The 15,914-nt window shown below is 49.1% G+C and overlaps 1 protein-coding gene across 2 annotated transcripts in view; it reads left to right on the top strand.

Annotated features, from left to right (window-relative positions):
• The window catches only part of ABCC1 (ATP binding cassette subfamily C member 1 (ABCC1 blood group)), a 136,256-nt gene extending 120,342 nt beyond the window's left edge, over window positions 1-15,914 (top strand). Inside the window, exons 23-32 of one of the 2 annotated variants that reach the window (XR_014296030.1) lie at window positions 143-453; window positions 4,121-4,320; window positions 5,685-5,811; window positions 6,382-6,483; window positions 8,748-8,894; window positions 10,184-10,342; window positions 11,080-11,246; window positions 12,339-12,533; window positions 13,111-14,667; window positions 14,822-15,914. Coding sequence is in view for 1 of the 2 variants with exons in the window: in XM_082644056.1 (XP_082500182.1) it covers window positions 143-453; window positions 4,121-4,320; window positions 5,685-5,811; window positions 6,382-6,483; window positions 8,748-8,894; window positions 10,184-10,342; window positions 11,080-11,246; window positions 12,339-12,533; window positions 13,111-13,219 (1,517 nt within the window). In the remaining variant the exon portion in view is untranslated. Of the gene's footprint in view, window positions 1-142; window positions 454-4,120; window positions 4,321-5,684; window positions 5,812-6,381; window positions 6,484-8,747; window positions 8,895-10,183; window positions 10,343-11,079; window positions 11,247-12,338; window positions 12,534-13,110; window positions 14,793-14,821 lie in introns of those variants that run through there. The other variant, XM_082644056.1, reaches the window with a different exon arrangement.

The following is a 15,914-nucleotide window of genomic DNA, read 5'->3' as shown; positions in this document are numbered from 1 at the left end:
CGATTAATCATTGCCACCATTATTATTGTTATTAGAAGCTGGGAGTCCAGGCTGCTTGGTCCACATGGTCACGTGGCCACTCGTCCCTGCCCTCAGCTCGGTCCCTCTCCCATCGTGGAATTTAACGCCAGAGTGTTTGTAGGTATCACAGTGTTCGGCTACTCCATGGTGGTGTCCGTTGGGGGCATCTTCGCCTCGCGCCGCCTGCACCTGGACCTGCTGCATAACGTCCTCAGGTCGCCCATGAGCTTCTTCGAGCGGACCCCCAGCGGGAACCTGGTGAACCGCTTCTCCAAGGAGCTGGACACGGTGGACTCGATGATCCCGCAGGTCATCAAGATGTTCATGGGCTCCCTGTTCAATGTCATTGGCGCCTGCATCATCATCCTGCTGGCCACTCCCATGGCGGCCGTCATCATCCCGCCCCTGGGCCTCATCTACTTCTTAGTCCAGGTAAGAGGTGGGGTCTTAGGGTCCAGGACGAACCCAGCTCTGTATCACTCTCCATGTGAGCACAGGGCTCCCTTTGTTTTATGTTTCCTCAGTGTGGGGCTGTGGAGGATGTGCTGGAGGAGGGTTAGATTTATTTTTGTCAGTTTTGAATACCTAAGTGGATTGTTTTTAGCTTGCTGTAACCAATATCCTTTTTTCCTAATATAAGTGTTTTTTTTAAAGCTGTAATTTATAAAAGAAAATAAGCTATAGCCAATAAAGTATCTTTATTATTAAAATTCCTTTAAGTATGAAATTCTTTAGGTCCTAAGTTCCCCTGCAGATAATGAAGACATGAATAACAGCAACTTAAATATTTTTTTCCCTTGTAATAGAAATCTTGAGGTAGGCTGTTCAGGGCTGGTGTGGCAGCTCCATGAGTTTGTTAATATCCCAGACTCCTTCACTGTGGGGTTTTTTTTTTGGCGGGGGGGGTGGGTGTTCTATCGTCTTTGCCTTCCGTTCTTAAGTTGGTCTCATGGTCCAAGTTGGCTACTGGAGCTCCAGCCATCACATTTCTATTTCAGAAAATAAGCTTGAGGAAGGGGAACAGGGCAAGGGAACATTTGACAGCTGAGTCAGCATCAGCTGTGGTGCTTCCAGTTGACAGATGAGCATGTTGAGGCCCAAGTGGTGGAGCTGGGAATGTGAACTCGTGCCCGATTCAAAAGCTCTTGCTGGTAACTGCAGTGCTACACGGTGCTTTCCTGCCTCTGAGAGGTTAGCTGCGGCACAGCTGCTAGTGGGGGACTGCTGTTTAGATGGGAGCGTAATGACTGCTGCACAGAATAAGAGTAAGAAACCACGAGGCGCTCCGTACCTCACACCACACTCTGTGTGGCCTGTTCGTGTGGGTCCTGGGAGGCCTTGGCCCAGTCAGCCAGCGCCCAAACCCTCCCACACTGTGGCCCAGTGACTGGTGAGTGTGGAATCAGAGCAGGTCCCGGACCCTCGCTGTGTTCTCTTTAAATTGGTGCCAGCTTTTCTGGAAAGTCATCCAGCTGCATTTACCAAAAATGTTATCCGAGTTCATACCCTGGCTGGACAATTTCCTGAAGGACCCAATTCAAGAGAACAAAATGGGCCAAATGTGACGTTTGAGGCAGCTCAAATATCTGCCAGTAGCAGGGCCTTGAGCACACCATGGAACAACTGGGTAATGGAATGTTATGTGCCTTTAATGGGAGAATTAGGAAGACACTGTTGCGACACCGACAATTTTATTTTTAAACAACAAAGGGAATGAAGTTAGCAAAGGACCATGTTGTTAGCACACTGTCATTATAACTAAGATGAAGTGCATAATGTGTGTGGGCAGGACTGGAAAGAGAGGCACAACAATGAAAACACTGCCTTTCTAAGGGTTGAGATTATGGGAGAATTTAGTTCTTTAATGGCTTTTAACTGAATATATGCTTGTCCTATAGCCCAGCAGTCTCATTCCTCAGTGTATATGCAAAAGAAGAGAATCTATGGAGCCAAAAAAAAAAAAGCTAGAATGTTCTTAGCATCTTGATTCATAGTAGCCCCAAATGTCCATCACAGGAGGATGGATACATACACTGTGGTATATTTATACAATGACTCAGCAGTGAAAAGGAATGAACTACTAATACACACAAGGAGGATGAATCTCAGAGATACTATGTTGATCGAAAGAAGCCAAACACAAAAGAGTACATTTGTGCGATTGTGTTTTTATGAAGTTGAAGGACAGGCGAGTATGATGTGGTAAAAGTCAGAGTAGTGGCTCTAAGGGATATTGACTGTGAGAGGACACGAGAGAATTGTCTAGATTTTGATCAGGTAGTGGCTGTGCAGGTGTAGATAAACATAAAATCCATAAAGCTGTAAAGATTTAGTGCACTTTCCAGTGGATGTAAGTTGCATCTCAAAAAGTGGCTTGTAAGGGTATATATTCTCTCTCACTGTCTCTCTCGGGAAAAGATCTAAAAGGTTATATGCTGAAATCTGAATAGTGCTTATCTCTGGATTGTGGACTTAATGTAATGTTTATCTAATCTTTCTGTCTGTATCACTCCAAGATTTTAAAAAATGGATATACGTTACTGTTTTAACTTAAAAGCAAGTCATTTTTAGAAAAAGGAATGTAAGAGGTAAGATGATGTGGAATTCTGTTGGGGCTTCCACATTGCTGGAATAAGGCATTTCTGCCTGTGGAACTGTTTGGCATCCATGAAAATTACCCAGCACGCGTCTTAGTGTCTCGGCTCTCAGCCCACTTCCTGGCACAAGGCAGGTGTGTGTCGGGCAGTTATTTTCACTCATGAGACCAGGCACTGTCTTGGTCTCTGAAAGAGTAAGGTGAGTCCATGAGGTGTTTTATGTCTCCTGGAACAGAGCTTAAAAGGAAAGCTAATAATTATTTTTTTTAAATCAGGCTATTCTTAACAAAAATACATCTCAGGTTAGCTTTTTAGAGGAAATAAAATTCTGAGGACATGACAAGTGGAATAAATTGAGCAGGTAAAATGTTTTAGAACTGTTTCCACCCAGGATGAAAGAAAGCCAGGGAGAGGAGGTGATTCCAGGAGAGGGTAATGGGGACGGATGCCGGGGGGCCTTGAGCCAGGCAGGAGGTCTGGATTTCATTTCGCCGCCAGAGGAAGAGATGGCATGTGACCGTGTGCAGGGATTGTCGGAACCCCTGTTCGGAGATGGCCCTGGTTGGTGTGGTCCCTGGATGAGTTTTCAGAGTTTCTGGAGCCCCAGAAGGCTGCCCAGCTTGCGGTTCAAATGACCACATGAGCTGCCACCCAGAAAGAACTGGCTGACCTTGGAGGCCCCGTCAGAGCCACCTGTTCTGTTCAGTGCTCTCCGTGGAAGGTCTCTGCCCCCAAAATGGCCCAGGGCACCCGGCGCAGGCCAGGAGGCAGGAGGCCATGTCCCTGAGCACCCTGTGTCTGCTTGCCGGACTCTGCTGTTGATGAAGCAGTGTTACATCTGCAGCACGTCCAGGAGAATAAAGGTGTCTTCAGATGACCAGTCCAGCCTGTGTCACAGCTCCTCAGCACTTCCAGTGAGCGACTCCATCTTGTGGACCATCTCTAACGAGCTGAATGCCCGGGGTTAGGGCAGGAGCAGAGTGGATGTGGTCACTGTCCATGGGGACGGGTGGAGGCAGGGTTTGCACTGAGGTCTGGTTGTCATAAAGCCACACTGCAGGGTCCATAAACCCTAGAGGTCAGTGGTATCAGAGGGGCCATGCAGTGCTGAGGTTAGTACTTTGACGGGGTTCAAATCCTAGCTCTGCCGCTTCCTAGCCACGTGACCTTAGGGAAGAGGTTGTCTTTAGTTACCTATTGTGAAACTGGAATGAGCACCTCGTAGGTTTTTGGTGAGGATTGCATGAGCTGATATATGTGAAAGAACTTAAAACAATCCTAGGACGCTGGGCTCCACGTAAGCGTTAGCTATTACCACCATCACCACCACCGGCAGTATTGTGGGCGCTGTGCCTGCCGTTCGCCAGCTGAGTCGGGACACCCTCTGAGAGCAGCCCAGCTCCAACATTTCGCCCCTGGAAGGATCCAGACGTTCTCCAGTGCAGCCCTGGGAGGCTGGGATGAGGGACCCTCGCCCACTCCCCGTCTGTTCTCTCCCACAGAGGTTCTACGTGGCCTCCTCCCGGCAGCTGAAGCGCCTCGAGTCAGTCAGCCGCTCCCCGGTTTATTCCCACTTCAACGAGACCTTGCTGGGGGTCAGCGTCATCCGTGCCTTCGAGGAACAGGAGCGCTTCATCCGCCAGAGCGACCTGAAGGTGGACGAGAACCAGAAGGCCTATTACCCCAGCATCGTGGCCAACAGGTGGGCGTGGGGCCGTGGGAGGGGGCAGGGGGAGCCTCTTGGTTCCTGGATGAGGGTGTGGAGCCATAGACTCGGTGCGAGGAGAGGACAGTGTAACCATTAAAAGCAGAAAGCACGGTCAGCACGCAGCTCCAGGGGCATTGGAGTGCAGGGACAAAGAGTTCTTCTGGGGTCAGAAGATACTGCAGGAACCATTATTTAGCTGTTGTCCTGGTGTTACAGGATCATCAGTGATGGCAGCCTCAGCCATTGAGTGTTTTTGTGCCATGCTTCTCATCACACCACCCCTGTGTGATGAGTATTGGAAGCAATTTACTTATATTAGGTTGAACCGTGTGAAATTGCCATTTGGGGGATCAAGAATGATTAAATATCATCAATCAAAAAAAGGGGATAGAAGTTTGCTAATTATTGACAAATCTGGAAAAGTATCCTCCTCACTTGCTTACATCCTGATGTATTTTTTGAGATGTGGGATGGAAAACTCTGGGGAGGGGTAATATCACCCTGGAAATGACCCACTGTGTACAATGTAATCCCATCATGTAAGACTGGGCAGGGAGATTGTGAATTACTAGAGAGAACCTTGCCTTCCCTTGAAGAATTTGTAGGGGGTTTGTCAAAATCTGGGTGTGTGTGGGAATAGCTCACACCCTGAGGACCAGTCACATGGATCTTAACGCTGTAGTGGAAAAAATATTGCTAATACTGTCTTTTCTAGAATGCTTTACATTTTAAAACATTAAAATAATGTTCCTATGTGATATCTTATAAAAGTTAGCTTTAAACCAGTAAACCTGTTTATATTTTAAAGGTAAGGTAATACGTTTTAATGTTTCTGAAATGAGGGTGATCTGGGTCTGGGAACCCTTTGGCTGTGTTGAAAATGGTGGTTTATTTCTCACTCCCACCTCCCCCTCTCCTGCCAAGAAGAAAGTTATTTTAAATCAGGGGGTGCCTCTTATATAGTTGATGATGTCTTAGTATTTAGGAATTTTCTGGGACATATTTTTAAAAAACGCACACATGGGTATATTTTAAAGGTTTCAGTGAGAAAAAGTTGGTTCTTAAAAAGGCAAGCTTCAGTTTCCTGGAAAGGTCACTTCTGGAGAACTCTATTTTAGTTCCTGGGGTTGCCAGATTAGTGAGGGATTCCTGCAATTGTGTCCATTCGGCCCTCCTTCCCCATGTCCCATGAGCAGGGCAAACGAAACGGGGAATTATTTCAGTTAGCAAAGTGGCCACCCCCCCGCCCCCCCAGCTGTAAATCAAGTCCCTGAAAAGCTGACTTCGGGCGCGCACGCACACTTGTGTGTGTGTGTGCGTGTGTGTCCATCCGTCCCTCTGCCTGTGTCTCCACGTAGGTGGCTGGCCGTGCGGCTGGAGTGTGTAGGCAACTGCATTGTCCTGTTTGCCTCCCTGTTTGCAGTGATCTCCCGGCACAGTCTCAGTGCTGGCTTGGTGGGCCTCTCGGTGTCTTACTCACTGCAGGTAAGAGGGGGTGCTCTCAGGTGGATTTTCCAGTTCTCTTAATGGGGAGCTAATTGTCAGGGTTTGGGGCCTTTGCTTTGGATCTCTGTGGGAGTGGGGGAGAGGAAAGGGGGCCAAGTAGAGTTTGACGAGCAGGTCTAGAGCCCAGTGACCGACTAGTGCAGGAGAGAAATTAGATGTGCGGCCCTGATTCCCCCATCAGCCAAGGAGAGTCCTTGATGGCATGAGAGGATGCCTCCAGCTACAAGAGAAATGTACTTAATCCTGTAAATTTCCCTTGAAGCACTGCGTTAGCTGCATCTCCCAAATTTTGATACATTGTGTTTTCTTCTTATCATCTGGTTCAAAATATCTCTTCATTTCCTTTCTGATTACTTGTGTGGCCCCTGGGTTATTTTGACATGTGGTGCTTGCTTAAGAGACACAATGTAGGAAGTCTGGCTACAGTATGTGGGGTTGCTGTTTTCTGTACCTTTGTTATCTGAAACATTTCATAATTAATAATGACTTCATGGAAATAAAGCAACTCTCGCTTACTCTAGAAGCTCCATGTGACTCTTCCACTCACAGGTCACCGCATACTTGAACTGGCTTGTTCGGATGTCATCTGAGATGGAGACCAACATTGTGGCCGTGGAGAGACTCAAGGAGTATTCAGAGACTGAGAAGGAGGTAAAGCAAGCCCCCGGCCTGACCTCTTGGCCATGATCTTCAGTGTGGCTTTACCCAAAAGAATCCTTTGAGCCCTACCATGTGGGCCTTCAATAGGCAACCTCTATCTGACAAAAATAATCTTCTGTTATTTGTTAATGTATTTTGTGGGGGGGCTTACATTATGGAAAATGCATCATACTAATTTTCTCTTTAAATAAGTTTAAAAATTAAATACAAATGAGTCATTTTAAAATATTAAAAGTCAGGAACAAACGAATCAGTACATGGATATTGCAAAAATCATGTTATTGGTAAGGAAATGACCAAAGTTTGGGAAACCCTGCATTTATTTAACCCAAGTCCTCATTTTATAGATGGAAGAAAAAGGCATGTAGGGAGGGACAATGGCTGGTCCGAGGCCACGCATGGTCCGTGGGACAGCTGGGAGCAGGACCCAAGTCTCCAGGCTTTGGTGCCATGTTTCCCCTAATAACTGCCCACACACCACCTCCGAACAGCAGTAGTAGGGTTAATCATGGTAATAGCAGTGATGCTTGGCGATACCACCATCCCCACTACTACCAATAATAATAGTAATGGGGACACACATATTGTGCTCTTGTGGGGTGTCAGGACCTGTACCAAACACTTTACATAGAATAATTCATCTGTTCTTTACACAGCCTTATAACTCACATTCTACTGTTATCCCCATTTTGCAGGTGAGGAAATGGACAGAGAGAGGTTAAGTTGCTTGCCTAAGATCACATGGCCGGCAAAATGGCAGACCCAGGGTTTGGGTGTGTGCCTTTATGCCGCACTTTATTCCAAGAAAATGCCCCTTGGGAATGAGACCAAAGTGACCCTGGTTAGACTCTGTCTTGAGGATTTACAGAGGTGAACTACACCAGGTCCTTTAATGCTCTGACTCGGTGAACCAGGGCCCACTTCATCAGAGAGCATCTGTCAGAATGGTGTGAGCGCCCCCTGTGGAAATAAGAGCACATTACACCAGGAGTTTCCCACCCTACACTGAATTTATCTATTTATTTATTTTTAATTTATTTTTATAAAAGCTTTCGAGATGTAATTCATATGCCACGCAGTTCACCCATTTAAAGTGTGAAATTCAATTTAATTTACTTTAAAAATATTTTGCTTATTTTACTAGTTTTAATTATTTATTTTTATACTTTTAGAATAAGAGCATATTTGAAAAAGACAAGAGAAAGATCACCAGAGTCCTACCACTATTAAAATATATGTATTTACTTATGTGTTTATTTATATTATGTATGATATTTATTTATAGGTAGAAAGCTCCACCCACTTCTCTCCAGTCCCCTCTGTGTTCTTATAGCATGTCCCCTTATTTATATAAAGGGTGTAAAAAAAAAAAGTTTATGGGCGAGAAAGGATGGACTTTCTCTTTTATTGCCCTCACCATTCCTCTCCTTCCCTGAAGATAGCCCTGAGCCTGGCCCAGAGCACATCCAGGTGTAGACCTCAGGAAATGCTGAGCTGAACTAAGCAGCTTTTCAGAAATAGGGGCTGTGTGACCCCAAGGCAAGTTGCTTTCTCTCTCTGTGTTTCAGTTTCTTCATGTGTAAACTGGGGATAGGAAAGACCCCACTCGTGGTATTGTACTGAGGATTAAACGAGGTAACGTGATAGAGTGACCTTCAAGTGTTAGCTGCTGCTTTTCCTGTGCGCCCTGCAGACCTTAGAAGCCATTGGAGTATCTCACCTTTACCCTTGTGTCTGTCTAGAGAAGACCACTCATTCATTAATTCAGTCCATGAGTGTTTATTGAGCACCTACTATGTGCTCTGGGCCCTGGGATATAGCAGTGAACGAATACAAGAACCTGTCCTCATAGAAGGGATTTCCAGTGGGCGTGGGTGACAGAACGAGCAAATATGTACTTAAAATGCTAGGAGGTGGGTAAGTGCTCTGAAGGAAAACGGAGGGGGGCAGGGGAGAGATGGGCCCAGGGCTAGGAGGGTGGCCTCATTGACCTGAGATCTGCAGCAGGTGAGCAGGTCCAGAGGGTAGTTTGGGGAAGAGCACTCCAGGCAAAAGAAGTCACAAGTGCAAAGGCCCTGAGGCAACAGGTGTGGGTGTTCATGGAACAGTCCAGAATCCAGTGTGGGGAGCATAGTGAGCGAGAGAGAGGACCGTGTGGTCAGAGGGGTCGTGGAGGCTGCTCACACAGAGCCTTAGGGCACATGAGATGGACTTCAGACTCCTGAACCCCACCCCACCACCCACTGTGATTGCAGGCTCCCTGGCGAATCCAGGAGATGGCACCCCCCAGCAACTGGCCCCAGGTGGGCCGAGTGGAGTTCCGAGACTACGGCCTGCGTTACCGAGAGGACCTGGACCTGGTTCTCAAGCACATCAACGTCACCATCGATGGAGGGGAGAAGGTGGGTGCACTTTGACCCCCACCAGTTCACGGGCGGGCGTAGGTTGCCACCAGGCAGATGAGATGAGCTTCGTCATTTTCCCAGTCTGTCCCTGTCCCAAACCACAGGGTGGAGTGGCCTTTTGGGGAGGGGCTTATGGAAGTAAAAGCTGCTCAGAGAGTGTCCCAGCAGGGTTGCAGACTGGTAGCCCGAGGGCCAAAGGAAGCCCACAGATACGTTTTGAAAGAAATCTAAGTTGCAAGTGTTGAAAAATCTGGAATGTTTTATATAAAAATCCATTTCCTGCTTTTCTTGAAAGATCAGAACATGTGGCAACACTGGGCCCATCCTCCTTGCCTGGCTCTTTCTAGACAAGACATGAGCCTCCCAGTTCACCGACTGGTCCCTTCCTGCTCCATTCATGTGCCCACTTGGCCCCATAGGCATTCGAGTTGGCAGTCTCTAGAACAGAAAGACGTCATCGTCTCTGCTAGGGATGGCTCAAGGGACATGTGAAATGGACAGAATTTTGGAACGTATTGCTGTTCCTGGAAGACATCCTTGCCCTGAGACCAAGGGTCCTCCTGGCCGTTTGCCAGAAGACAGTGTTTCGTCTCTGAACATACGGATTTGTTAAACTTCCTACCCCAAGGCTCAGAATGTTCCGTTCCCATGAGAGAATTTCTCCAACTTATAACAAGGGGAGGAACAGAGTGGGCGGTGTTCTCACTGACGCGTTATGGCTTATGTTACATCATGAGACTCTGCTCTGTGAGTTGCTGTCAGAGGGTGGAGGAGCTGGCCTCTTCGGAGCCCAGATGAGAAGGGAGAGTTCTAACTGGAACATCAATCGTTGGCCATTAAATGGGGAGCCCAGTTCCCTCAAGAGAGGATAAGTCGAGGCCAGGTCGTATCCCTAACCTCTTTCTGCTTACTCAGCTGGGACGCAGGGGAATCTGCTTGAACCTTTGAGATATTTCAACAGCTCAGATATTTCACCAGAACAATCTGATTGTTACTTAATATTATCTTGAGTTGAAAATAACTAACTTATAAAAGAGCTGATTATAATTTTAATTTCTAAAAAGAGCTGGCAAAGAGAAGGGAGTCCTTCTTGACCTTTGGCCAAAAACAGCCCCTAAAGGAATGTCTCTGGGAAGCTGCTGAGGGTGGGGGCTACGGTGGGAGGTGGGTTGTCCAGATGACTGAATTGCTCTGGGGCTGGTACTTAAAATGAGGGCACCATGGGGCAGGAGGTAACCCCAGATAGCAGCATTCCCACCTCACCCTGGGCCCTTCCTGTCCCACAGGTTGGCATCGTGGGGCGGACAGGAGCCGGGAAGTCATCCCTGACCCTGGGCCTGTTTCGGATCAACGAGTCTGCCGAGGGAGAGATCATCATTGACGATGTCAACATTGCCAAGATCGGCCTGCACGACCTCCGCTTCAAGATCACCATCATCCCCCAGGTGGGGCCGACGGGCTGGGCTGGGTCACGCTGAAAGCGACATGTGTGTATTTTCAGGACAAACCTATCTTTATTCCTACTTTGTTACTTTCATGTTTTTTTTTTTAACTGAAATTATGCTGTGTTTCTTCACGGAATCTCCTCTTAGCACATAAATAACAGCGGGCCTTAAGCAGGTTTCATTCATTCCTTCACTCCTGCCACCCAGTAGGCAGCTTCCTGAGCATCTCAGAGGATCCAGTTAAGATACCAGCTTCTCTGCCGGCTGTCGGTCAGCACAGGGATCTCTGACCCTCCTAAGAGCTAGGCGAGAACAATGAATTTTCTAGACTGATGCCAGTAGGTGGTGATTCCTTAATACGTTGCCTTTTAGTGTTGTTTTACCTTATGTTTCTTCTAAGGTTCTTATTTGGAGGTGGGATGGGGAGGAATCCAAGTACCTTGCAATTAGGAATTGCCCATGCTGCATCTCCCTTCCCGAAAGTTCCCAACACGTTTGCATATTGAATGCTCTGGGAAATCTTGCAAGAAAGAAATCTGTTTTATTTCACTTAACCCAGAGTTTTCCAGGCCTTTTCCCCCCATTATTGACATCTTCGGAAGTGGTGATTCTGGGGGACTGTGAAACCCCATTTTGAACAATTCTGGCAAGAACTTTCTACATTGCGCCTCTTTGCCCCACCCATGTCCACCGTGATGTGAGCCTCACATGTCATCTGCCATCTTCCCTCTGAACAGGACCCCGTTTTGTTTTCGGGTTCCCTCCGCATGAACCTGGACCCATTCAGCCAGTATTCGGATGAAGAGGTCTGGACGTCTCTGGAGCTGGCCCACCTGAAGGGCTTTGTGTCGGCCCTTCCCCATAAGCTGAACCACGAGTGCGCAGAAGGCGGGGAGAACCTCAGGTAGGCAGGGGTGAGGCCCCAACCGGGTCTCCTCGGCTTCAGCTCTCCCTCCGTCAGGGCGTTTGTAGGTTTTGTCCATTTCCATCTGGTTCAGACCTGGGTTTGAGTCCCAGCTCTGCCACGTGAGCTGTTTGTCTCTTAACCTCTTGGGGCCTCAGTTTCAGTATCTAAAATGGGTTTCAATCTAGGCTCATTTTACCATGAGGTGTAACCAGGATGGCCAAAACGCTTCCTTGCTTACAGCAGGTCCATTCAATGGAGAGTGGCTATCAGTTGTTAAACTTTGGAAAGGCTTCTCTTCCAGTCAGTAAATAGCACTGCTCTGAGCCCTCCCTGTCTCCACCCACTGCCCCAGCTGCCGTGGTCGTGGTCCTCTCCCAGGCTCCCCAGGATCCACCCATGATCCAGCAACTGAAGTGTTAATGCCTGGCGCAGCAGGGATCCTGTGCCTCTTTCACTTATCCATCACCGTGACAACCAAGCACCAAACCTCAGGTGTGTTCAACACCGCTCACACACTGCGGTGGTCAGCCAGGCAGCTCTGCTAGTCTTGGCTCATGCATGTGGGTGGTGGCCGCTGGCTGTAGGCAGATCTATTCAGCCTCTACTGGGGGCAGTTAGATTCTGCCCCGTGTGTCCCTCATCCTCCAGCAGACCAGCCCAGGCATATTGTCATGGTGATGGCAGAGGTGCAAGAGTGAGCAAAGCCTGGTGTGCAGTCCCATTTCAAGCCTCTGCTGGCCTTATGTTTGCCAGCATCCCATTGGCCAAAGCCAGGCACATGACTGAGTCCAAAGTCCGCAGTGAGGGGCCCCACAGAAGGCATGGATACGGGATCATTTTTGCTCCCTGTTATTTTGGATATCACCTCTGAGCCCTGTGTTGAGAACAATTCTGAGCCTGCTTCTAGCTCAATGGGAAGACCATTCTGATCAATTAGTGATGTCTACCATGGGCACAGATGTGGGGAGTGGAAGTGCTCTCCTGGTCTAAGCAGCAACCAGTGTCTCTTCTCCCTTCTCTCAGTTCAGGCCTAGGCTCAGGGTCAGGGTGGTTTTGACACTGTTTCCTGGTTCTTCTCTCCCGGTCAAGCGTCGGGCAGCGCCAGCTTGTGTGCCTGGCCCGGGCCCTGCTGAGGAAGACGAAGATCCTTGTGTTGGATGAGGCCACGGCGGCTGTGGACCTGGAAACGGACGACCTCATTCAGTCCACCATCCGGACGCAGTTTGACGACTGTACCGTCCTCACCATTGCTCACCGGCTCAACACCATCATGGACTACACGAGGTGATGCCCTGGCACAGAAGGCCTCCTGACCTTGCAGTCCACCCCAGTCACCCATTAGTTCATTCATTCATTCATTCATTCAACACTGTCGTTATGCCTAGTGACAGCCTGAGCTGGTGGAACCTCTCTTTGTCCTGGTTAGTATCAGGCATTTTTTGACATCACTCAATCATTTATTCAGTTAACACGTGTGGAGTGCCTGCCACATTCCTGGCTCCGTTCCAGGCACTGGGGACTGAGCAGGGAGCTGTCAGACAGGGAGCCTGCCTAAGGGACCTTACAGATTAGTTGGGGGCTGGGTGCAGAGACAGACAATAAACACAGCAACAAATAAAAGGGAATTGTGCTGGGAAGGAAACATAAAAGGTGATAGAGAGTATTGGGTGTAGCATCACAGGACATTGACATTGACTAGAACTGGGGTTGAGGGTGGGCAGCCAGGTGGAAGGCTACTGTGACAGTCCTGGCATAGGGTGTTAAGGGCCTGACCCAAGGCAGGGACTTGCCCAGGTGGGCTCTTGGGGCACGAGGTGCCAACCCCTTCCCCACCCCTCATGTCTGCGTCCGCTCCTTGCAGGGTGATTGTCCTGGACAAAGGGGAGATCCGGGAGTGTGGTCCCCCCTCCGGCCTCCTGCAACAGAGAGGTCTCTTCTACAGCATGGCCAAAGACGCTGGCTTGGTGTGAGCCCCGAGCTGGTGCAGCTGCTCAGAACTGCAGGGCCGACATGCCAGCAGCCAGGGATGAGTCAGCATCCTTGGGAACCCAAGCCTCGCGTAGACTGAAACCAAAAAACAAACAAAAAAAGAACAACCCAAAACCAAAACACACAGAAAGCAGCCACCCTCTGGCCCCCTGCCTGGAAGTGGCTGTGAAGAAACAGGAGAGACACAGGGATGCAGTGCCCCCAAAACACGCACACCCTTGCCTCTGTTACCCCCACAGACGCACACATGTTCTCACGCCCCTGGGAGGGCACATGTGCTCTCCGTGCTCTGTGGGGAGGTTTGGGCCGCCAGACTTCCAGAGAAATCGGTTGCATAAAACATGCTAGTGACCAAATCCAGCCAACTGCCTCAGATCTCTCCAGCCGAAGTCTGCGGGTTCCAAGCTTTCGAGAAGCTCCCTGTTCCCCGGCACCTCTCTGTCCTTGCCTGGCTCTACCCAGATTCTTGTTTCCCCAAGGCTGCAGTTTGGAGGTGAGGGGCCTGGTGAAGATCATTTTCACTCTCGGGCAGTGTCCTGAGGGCCGTGGACGCGCTTCTCACCAGCCATCTGGTCTTCTGGGTGCTCAGACGTGGGAACCAGTGTCACAGTGCTGGCTCCACCGGGACTTGCTTCATGGGCCAGAGGCCGCATGTCTCCCAGCGCTTCTCGTTGATGGGACTGGGCTGGCCTCCGGGTGACCTGGCCCTGGAGCTCCAGGCCGGGAGAACTCTCTCAACGCCGACTTCCCCGCTTGACTGCTCACCTCGTCACCCGCTCCCGTCTTTGCCTTGCCTTCCTTCCTCCCTCTTTCTACCTGTAGCTAGAATGGGTTTACGCCTCCAGGTCCCGAAAGAGAAGACCTGCTCCTGGTTTTTCAGCATTCAAAGCCAAGAGCGCTGGTGCCTCCAAGTGTGAGCAGTTGGTACTGAAAAGAGCCCCGTTGAGTCTCCTCCTCGTTCTTAGATTTCAGTTTCTCACCCAGGGCCTCTGGTTGGCTGTCAGGGGCGGCGGGGTGGAGAACTTGACTTACGGTTACTGAGTCTCTTCTGGGACAAGAAAAGAACCCATTCATGAGTGTCAGTGATTTTCTTTTTCTTTTTTTTTTAAGTACTGCTCTAGGGAGAAAAACAGTCTCAAGACTTTAATTTCTTGGGAGGAAGTACTGGGCCAAGGAGCAGCATCCCAGGGAATGGCCAAGTTGGCTCAGCATCTGGTGGTTGGTCCCTGTGTTCTGGAAGGAAACGGGCAAGTGGGGTCCTTTCTTCAAAGCCCTTTAGGTCCCTTGACTGGAGACCAAAGTGAGACCCAAAAAGCAAAGAGAGGTCACGGCTGCCCCAGGATTCATGTTCGCTATGTGAATTACATTGCTGACTTCAAGCCAGAGAAGCATCTTTCTTCTTTTAGGTGGAAATACATATTTATTTTTTGTAAGTTAAACCATTATTTCACATTAGATAAACCAAGTGTTTCTTGGGGATCTTTTTGTAATGACTTACACTGGAAACGTGAACATTTGCAAATAATTTGCAGTTAAAAAAATATTTTATTTCTTTCTAAACGACTGTTCCATTTTCTTTCTAGCGAAGCTTCCTGCCATCTCTCCAGGAGTCGGGATGGGGCACCCTCTCATCTGCTGCTGTCTTTCTCCTTGGCGAGCATGTTGTTTCTAGAGGGAGCTCTTGGAATTGGGAACCTAGAGATTAAGAATCAGGTGGGGTTTGGTGGGGAATTGGCATAGCACGGTGGACAGGGTCTTGCCCTTGTCATCTGCAGGCTGTGTGACCCTGGGCAGGTCACTTAGTCTTCGTGCCTCAGTTGCCTCGTCTGTAAAATGGGGCTGATCCGTGCCTCCTGGGCTTGTTGTGAAGATGAGCACTGATGTGTGTGTTACGTGCATGGCCCAGGTTGGGTTCTAAGACACAGGCAAGGCAAACATCACACATGGCAAGAATTACCCTTGGAAATCCCTTTGTGGTGGTAGGTCAGGCTAGGCTATGCTGCAGTAACAAATTAGCCATAAACTCTTGGGACATGAATACAAGGGTGTATTTCTCATATATTTCTTGATGAGGATCAGGCGCCTCTCCTTCGGTACGATGACTGACAGATCCAGACTGCTCTGGTTTTATGACATCGCCTCTCAGGGGCTGGCTTCTGGGTCACCACAGCTGGAGAAGAGAAGTTGTGGACGACTCACACCCACTGTTAAGTGTCTCAAACCAGAAGTGACACAAGTCAGTTCCACTCACAGCCTGTTGGCCAGAATTAGTCACATGGCCCCACCAGGCCACAAAGGAGGCAGGAAATGCAGGGATGCATAAGGAAGGAAGCCCCTCCCTGTGGTAACTGATGACATTTCTGAGTTTTGGATAGTGGAGGAGGAAGACCGGGGTGTTGGGATCTGAGTTCGTATTGGTGAGTCTGGACAGTGAGGAATGCCAGGATTTGGGGAGCATATACCCCAGAACCATGCTCCAAGGACACACACAGGTGGAGCGGCCAGCGCTGGCTGTGTGTCCCCTACCCGCCCCCTGCCTCCAGGCTGCCTTGTCTGAGGAGCTGGGAGGTGAAGGTGCTCAATGAAAAGCAGCTGCGAGGTTGTCACCTTTAGAATGAGAAGCACTTGGATGTGCCTTGTGGGGAGTCGATTTTAGATGTGGGTGTGTTTCTGTCT

Source organism: Mesoplodon mirus (genome assembly GCF_964341445.2).
Source record: "Mesoplodon mirus genome assembly, chromosome: 15".
Classification (NCBI taxonomy): domain Eukaryota; kingdom Metazoa; phylum Chordata; class Mammalia; order Artiodactyla; family Ziphiidae; genus Mesoplodon; species Mesoplodon mirus.
Note: the sequence above shows the minus strand (reverse complement) of the source record. Positions and strands in the feature narration are given on the sequence as shown.